At 38.5% G+C, this 8,020-nt stretch overlaps 1 protein-coding gene across 1 annotated transcript; it reads left to right on the plus strand.

Moving 5' to 3' along the window:
• Positions 1-54: 54 nt before the first annotated feature.
• On the plus strand, positions 55-6,717 carry golga5 (golgin A5). Its single transcript, XM_038302739.1, has 13 exons — positions 55-249; positions 2,014-2,661; positions 2,779-2,976; positions 3,066-3,285; positions 3,380-3,503; positions 3,584-3,787; positions 4,317-4,487; positions 5,221-5,349; positions 5,436-5,534; positions 5,632-5,854; positions 5,992-6,091; positions 6,170-6,233; positions 6,308-6,717. Exons 2-13 carry the CDS (start codon positions 2,022-2,024, stop codon positions 6,383-6,385), a joined length of 2,250 nt encoding a protein of 749 aa, XP_038158667.1. The 5' UTR covers positions 55-249; positions 2,014-2,021; the 3' UTR covers positions 6,386-6,717.
• Positions 6,718-8,020: the final 1,303 nt, after the last annotated feature.

Raw genomic sequence — 8,020 nt, forward strand, 5'->3', positions numbered from 1 at the left:
AAATGATTTGCTCCCCTCCCAATATGGCGAACGAGTTGACGTGTGACTGCAACAATTCAGGCAGGTGGGTCACTTCCGGGAGCAGTTCCTGGTCCACGTATGGAAAAGCTCACAAATATCCTCTTTGACAGATAATGACATTTGACTGTGTTTATCCAAACGAACATCCCCCCTGATGTATAAACATTAAAAAAATCATCGACATCCAGGAGACTGGAGAGCTAGCAAGCAGCGACTTTTCACCAAACGGTACGTTTGAATATTAATTTTGCTAGCTGCTTAGCTTATTAGCTTTAGCTTGAAGTGTAACTCTCAAGTACAAGTTTAATAATTTGTTGCACAGCTACCTGCTATGCCGTTTATTATAATTATACATGTAATTTCTTTGTATTTATGCCTTTTATTTATTCTTTAAAATATACCTTATGGAAACAAGTAAGGATTAAGGTTAGCATTATAGCTGTGAATAATTGGTGTATTACAAAGAGTTTCCTCTGTATGGCTGGTTTTACTGAATTTTAAAGACTTAACACATCTTTTAGCTAGGGCACTGATGTGTTTTAAAGGTTGGTCATTTGTATATCTCTACTTAAAAGTTTAGCACACAAATCTGCATCATATCTAACATTAAAGACTTTGATTCAAAGATTGTATTTTATTTGGATTTTTCAGTGATCCTTAACAATACAAAGTGGTTAAAAATGAAATTAATGGGTTTAAACGATGTGCTTTGCTTATATCTTATGCTCCATAATTAAATCTAGTTCAACCAGGGCTGCAAGTACTGATTATTTTGCAAATCGATTAATCTGTTGATTTTTATTTTCAATTAATCGATTACGGTAATAATTGGATAGCAAAAGATTCTTTAAAGAGTACTTTTTGTGAAATGAAACCAGGTGCAACTAAAACTTTCCACTTGAGGAGTTCTGGATAAAGCATGTTGACATAAGAGGAAGATTTTGATCTTAAATGCAAAATTTTTACATTTTTTTTTACAACTTTGGTATAATTGCTGTTCAAGGAGGTTGCTATGTCAGCTAAAGGCATGTTTTAGAGTCTCTAAACTCCAGTTAACAATCTCAACATAACAGCTGTTAAGTGAGGGCCTCAGAGGCCACAATCTGAGAAATATTTGATTCATTAAAGTTATGGTATGATGGTCATCCTATCCAAGACATGACCATCCAACAAAACTGCCAGCGAGGCACTGAGTTTAATTATTAAAAAGCAGCTAGTGGAGCTATGGCAACTCTGGAGGAGCTGCATATGAAGACAGCTCAGGTGGGAAAGTCTGTTGGTACTATTGAATGGGAACAGGGAATTCAAATAAATTCAGTAATAATTTATCAATCCCAAAGGGAAATTCAGTTTTGGTGCAGCCTGTCCAAAGCCGAGGCTTTGTTGCCATAAAAGGCGCTGCCCTTCTGGGAGCTTGTCAAAAATCATGGAAGAAAAGCTGTTGAGGGCTGCAAAAAAATTGGGGAATAGTTTCAAAATCAAGAAGGATAATATCCTCAGACATATACAGTTGTGCTTGAAAGTTTACAGTAAAATAAATATAAAATTACTAAAGCAATAATATATAAAATAAAATTCAAAATGGAAATTATGACATTGATTTTGAATATATAATTATGTATATAGGTATACATATAAATCAATGTCAGCCCACTGCTCCCCAAGGGGATGGGTTAAATGCAGAGAGTGAATTGCGTTTCTTTTTACATGTGACAGTGTAATGACAATAAGGTTGAATTATTTTCTTAAAGCATTTTCTTATGTCTGAATGAGAATTTTTCAGAATTAACAGCAAGACTTGAGGATTCTCTTTAGCTGTCTGTTAAATCTGATAGAACTTCAGGTTTTTTTGCAAAAAACAGTTTGTGAAACATTTTGCACTTAGACTAAATGACCTGCACCTCTAACTGCAGGGAGAGATGACTGTATAAAATAGAGAGTTTTCCAATTTTGTAATGAGGAAGTAAAAAGTTTGTCTGTTTGTTCTTTCAGGGTGCAACATGTCTTGGTTTACTGATTTGGCTGGAAAAGCCGAGGACTTCCTAAATAAAGTGGACCAAGGAGCTGCTACCGCCCTCAGCAAAAGCGAGGCAAGGACATCCTCCTTTTCCTCTTTGCATGGAGAGGAACTGGCTGTAAAAAATGAATACAATTCCCCAGCATACAAGACTGAGCCATCTGACACGCATCATGCCTACCCATCCTCCCATGATGCGCCAAATTACATTTCTGCTGTAGCCGGCAACATTAAGAAATCCAGCGCTACTCTCCTGGCTGGGACGGCCAACGTGCTCAACACCCCCTCCGGGTCAAACCCCGCCAAAACGTCGGCAGGCTTTGTGAGGCCCAAAAAGAGCGAGCAGGACGTGGATGATGACATGCTCTTTAACTTCCTGAACAGTTCGGACCCTCCGGAAAGCACCAGGAGGGATTCCAGGAGAGAGTTTGTGAAAGCCGTGGCTCCGGTGATGGAGGTGCAAAACCCAACGCCGCCTCCTTCGGTTACTCCTCACAGCAACCTCTCAGCTCCTTCCACGCCTCCTTCTACACGCGGGGTGTCAAGGGCCTCAAGCATGAGCTCTCTTTCTGCCCACAGCATAAAAACCTCAGAGGAGAATTCGTCTAAGGAGCAAGGTCAAGGTTGGTGCTTGAAAACTTCAAATAAAAAGCTGCATTATCTCTTTTTTTGCATTTTTTTTTTTTTCATGTTTCCAATATTAATACCTTTTATTTTTTCCTCTTTCCTCCCTATAACAGACACACCTGAGAGTTCTGACTCTAGCTTAGCTCCCCCGCAGGAGCCCACTAGGATGGAGCCCATGGTACCCACAGAGGAGCCGCAGAGCCAGATCCTGTCCAGCCTTCGCCTTGAGAACCAGCTGCTCCGCAGCGAGGTGGCCTCCCTCAACCAAGAGATGGCCTCAGTTATCCAGAGAGCCAAAGACTTACAAGATGGTGAGTGATACAGAGCACATAGAAAGGCCTTAGCATTCCACTTCTCTCCATTTTTGCTTTTACACTGCTGCTCTACCGCATCCCTCCAGAATTAAACCAGGCCCGCCTGCGAGCAGATCGGTGGAACTCAGAGCAGTCACAAACTGACCGAACACTGAGAGAACTTCGATCGCAGGTTGACGACCTCACAGAAGCACTTTCGGCCAAAGACGGCCAACTGGCGGTCTTAAAAGTCCGACTCGATGAAGCCGATCAGCTACTGAAATCTCGCAGCTTTGCACTGGAGGAAGCAAAGAAAGAAAAGTCGAGGTACCGTTTTGGTCATTGCTGTTTGAAATTAAAATCCTGTTAGATAGGGATTTTTTCCCGTATTTAATTTTACTTTTTCTGTGTGTGTGGGTAGAATCATGCAAGACCACACAGAAGGGAGCAGCATGCACTCCCAAGCTCTGGAAAAGATACAGGAGAGGCTGCGGGAAGCAGAGCTTTCTGTCAGGAGGGAACAGGACAGCTATCGGCAGATGCAGGTAAACACTGTCGACAATTTTGGATGGAATTAATGAACACATAAAAAAAATCAACACTCATGAGTTTCCTGCTCTCAAAGAGTGAGTACGCTGACCGGCTGGGCAGGTTAGAAGCTGAGAGGCAAACCCTTGCTGAGACGGTGATGGCGGCAGAGAGACGAGCCACAGACGAGAAGCTCAGGGTCGACGACCTCCAGCAGCAACTGAAAAGCGCCAAAGCTTTAGCTGAGTCTGCCAAGCAGGAACTACAAGATTACAAGCACAAAGCTTCACGCATACTACAAGTAAGGCTGAGTTTTGGCCTTAAAGGAATAAAATACACACAGTTCCATGCTCAGGATTCACAGCCTTTGACATTTTTTCGTTTTTATCTCATTAGAAACACACATTTAAAGTTATACCCATTTCTGTTTAAGTATGTTTGTAGAATGACTGCAGTGGCCCTTTTCTCTGCTCCCATAAATAAAATATAGCAACTCTAGAGCAGCTGCTGAGACCCACTGCTCAGGTGGAAAAATGTAGCATAAAGATGGCTGTTATTTGTGCACATCACAGTCAAAGTCGGTGTATAAATATAATGGAGAACCTCTGCAAAGACTGGAAAACAAAGAATCAAAGAAACAAATTTTAAAACGAACCCTCATTTTGTTTTCCCTCTAAAGCGTTTTATTGGTCGGTTACATAAGATGATATGAAAAGATTCCAGGGGTGTGGATCCTTCTGCAAGTATTCATATGCAACGTAGCATTTTTATATCTTCACATAAAGTTTGTTTAAAATGCTTTTATCTGTTTATCTGCTTCTTTTCTTAAGTCCAAAGAAAAGTTAATAAGCAGTTTGAAGGAGGGGTCGGGTCTCGAGATTGGAGATGGTAGTGGGACCATGGCTCTGGAGCTGGAGGAACTTCGTCATGAGAAAGACCTGCAGAGGGAAGAGATCCAAAAGCTGCAGGGGCAAGTGGGCACTCTACGGGCAGAAATTCAGGTGAGCTTGTTATATGGTTGTATGTTTTTGGACTTGGGAAAACTCTCTGATTGTTGCTGCTTTTGCAGGATGTTTTCAGATCCTTATGGAGAGAAATTAGTTTCAGTATTACTGAAAGTAAATAACATTGTTTAAAAAGGAAGCTTGAAGAAAACGCATTTTAAAAAAAATGAAACTTTGCTTATTAAAAAAAGAAAAGAAAAGGTTTTGAGAGTCAAGGTTCAGCTTGTATTTTACAAATGGCATTTTTTCTCAGAATTTGCCTTATTCTCAAATCCTGCTACCTGTCTGCACTTCTAAGTGGTCTGTTCATGCCCCAATAAAAAAGGCTGTTGCTAAAGCAGAGCAGACTTTCTATTGGTTCTGTGCCCAGACCAATAAAACTGCTGTTCCATCCTCAAGAGTAGAGCATTAAATCTATAGATCTGAATTTGTAGGTGATGCAATATGAAAATTACTTGAAAAGATAAAATCTGAAATATGCTGTGTAAATTTTGATTCAAATTTTGCATACACATTTTAATTTACTCTCAAAACCATTTTCTTTTGAAAGCTAAGTTTTCCACAGTTCAGTTTTTGAAATGCATTTTCTTTTAATGTTCTTTTCAATAATATTACAACAAATTTCTCTGCATATTTACCCACTTGTAACTTCTGCCTAATATGCAATTTTTTTTATTCTGTGAGAACAAATGTTTTAGTTATGAAACACAAATGTTTTTTTTCTATATAGGATCTTGAGACACAAGCCCTGTCAGAGGCAGAAGCTTGGAGGGAGCAGCAGGTCCATCTACAGGAGCAACAGGCTATGCAGAATCGAGCCAAGCAGGAGTTAGAAGCTGAGGTGGAGCGCTACAAGCAGGTAGGTACAACCATGTTTGATGATCACATGAAAGACAACATTGATTGGGTGGTAATGTTTGAAATATATGTTTTTCTGGCATGCAGGAGCTGCAGTACCTTGAGGATGAGAACCATCGGGCCAAACTGAACCTGCAGAGCCGAATCAAAGACAGAGAAGATGAGATCCAAAAACTCAGGAATCAGGTCTGCTACTTTTCCTTCACAGAAAGAAAACAATGAGATTTTAGTGGCATCACTAAAATAAAGCAGGGTTCTTTCGATTTACCTGTAACTCTTTCAGTTGACCAATAAGACTCTGAGCAGCAGTAGCCAGATGGAGCTGGAGAATCGACTCCACCAGCTGACAGAAACACTGATCCAGAAGCAAACCATGCTGGAGGCTTTGGGCACTGAGAAAAGCTCCCTGGTCTTCCAGCTGGAGCGTTTGGAGCAGCAGCTGAAGAACGCTCAGGGAGGGCAAACTGGAGGCCCAGCCATCAATATGAGCGCTATGGAGGGCCCAGGTTAGCTTTCTTTGCTTTTGTTACATTACAATTTTAAAGATAATAATAAACAGCTTTTAACATTTTATTGCTTTCTATGTTTAACCATAATATATTAGAAAATAACAATTTTTTTGCTAATTTATAACAACTATTAGGGACCCGTCAAAGAAACACACCGGTTCTGTTCAGTGAACAGGAAAGCCCAGGCGTTTATGGAAAAGTGCGGAAGGCAGCCAGCACTATTGATCGCTTCAGGTAAGCCTGAATTTGACTCTTTCCTCAGCTGTGATTAAAATATTTTCTCCTTAATTAAAATATTTGTGCGACCGACAGCATAAGACTGGGAATCTTTCTGAGGCGCTACCCCATGGCTAGGCTTTTTGTCATCCTTTACATGGTGAGTGCTCATTGAAAACATTGTTTGCAGATTGGTCAAAGATATTGGAGTTTAATCCAATCTTCTTTCTTCAGGCGGTGCTGCACCTGTGGGTCATGATTGTTCTTCTAACTTACACACCAGAAATGCATGGTCGCCCCGATGGAAGATAGAGGAAGACTTAACATTTCAAGTTTGAGATGTTTTTCTAAGGCCTTCGATGAAAGGAAGCTGCTGGATAATGGGCTCTGGGAGCTGACTGTCCCCGTTTTGCACAGATATGCTATGAATTGATGATATTCAGATTCATTGTTGGTTTCTTGGAGTAACAGCTGAATGTTGAAGTTAATACGTGATAATAAGTGATATTCTTTGTTGGTTTCCTGGAAATGACCTGACATTGTTACTCTTCTCAAAATACTTTCCTCCTTTTCCCTTGAGAGATTGTATGTAACACTATGTATAAAAAAAAATGCTTTTAATAAACATGTAAGATTAAAAAACATTCAAATGTCTCCTAGTTTTGCCTCAAATTACTAAACCTTTTTATATGTCCAGTGCTTTGCAAAAGCATTCATTCATTTTCCTATTTGTTTTGATACAATCACTATTGTTTGGTTGTTTTTATATTAGTACAGTAATGTAACAGGGAAGTGAAATGATTCTCAACATTTTCCCAAAGAACTGGAAAGTGTGGGATGCATCTTCATTCACTCCTGCTGTTCTTTAATTTGTTGTACTTTTACCAATATATATATATATAGATATATATATATATATCTATATATATATATATATATATATATCAAAAAAAAAAAAAAAAATATATATATATATATATATACAAATATATATAGCTGCAGGTCTTCCAAAATTTCCCCTTTCCTGCTTTGTGATTCTACAGACTGAATTTTTCCACTTCTCCAGAAAAGGGCTCCAACTCTCTTTGCCGAGATCCTAAAATTCATTTTCTGGCTTTGAACTAGTTCATTCAACAAAATATAACAAACCCAGATAGTTCATGGTAGCTCTGGCTGTATGTTTTGGCTACTATATTAACTTTTCTTCTACTAGATTGAGAAAAGCATCCATTCCCCACTGCATGATATGACCACCACCATGGTTTACAGCTGGGGTGGTAAGTTAAAATCATCCCGACAGCAGTGGTCATTATGTAGGCCAAATAGCTCAATGTTTAATTTCATCTGAGCATCATTTCCCTACTAATTGTTGCAATATTACAAACATGGCTGTGTTTGGTTTGTCAATCAGGATGTGCATCAGAATATTTTCTAACTAAGTGAAGTATGAAGCCAATTTGTAAACTTTTGTTTAGTGTCAAAGTGAAACTGACGTGCTACAAATCCATGCCATGATTTTAAGATATTTTTTAATTTAAAATAAAAAAACTGAAATGTTAGAACTGTAAATATACAGTCATATGTTTATATTACTGTTTTTATGTGTGCTATTTTTTTTTTTTTTTTTTTTTTTACTGTTTTCAAGGTTGCACTCTAAAAAATTACATTGTCTAGAGAGCTGTTCTTAACAAAAATTTTTTTTGTTTACACATGTCTATACAAAATGACAAAATAAATAAATCTAAGTCTAAGAATTTAAGAAACACATACCAAACCAATTTAATGAAATACCATTAAGACACGCTGGATGTCTTAATTTGACCAAATGTGACATAAACCAAAATTAAGAGTTATTTTTAATAAAATATTTTCATCCGCTAATAAGATTTAATTACTGTTTTTATTTCCTGTTCTTTACCGGTACTTATTTCTAGGTCTGTTTGTTGG

Source organism: Cyprinodon tularosa, unplaced genomic scaffold, assembly GCF_016077235.1.
Source record: "Cyprinodon tularosa strain WSP-4 unplaced genomic scaffold, ASM1607723v1 ctg499, whole genome shotgun sequence".
NCBI lineage: Eukaryota > Metazoa > Chordata > Actinopteri > Cyprinodontiformes > Cyprinodontidae > Cyprinodon > Cyprinodon tularosa.

Coding starts and splice junctions, on each gene's coding strand:
- golga5 (XM_038302739.1), top strand. CDS start 2,022: ATGTCTTGGTTTACTGATTTGGCTGGAAAAGCCGAGGACTTCCTAAAT. Junction 2,662..2,778: donor GTCTAAGGAGCAAGGTCAAG/GTTGGTGCTTGA, acceptor TCCCTATAACAG/ACACACCTGAGAGTTCTGAC. Junction 4,488..5,220: donor CTCTACGGGCAGAAATTCAG/GTGAGCTTGTTA, acceptor TTTTCTATATAG/GATCTTGAGACACAAGCCCT.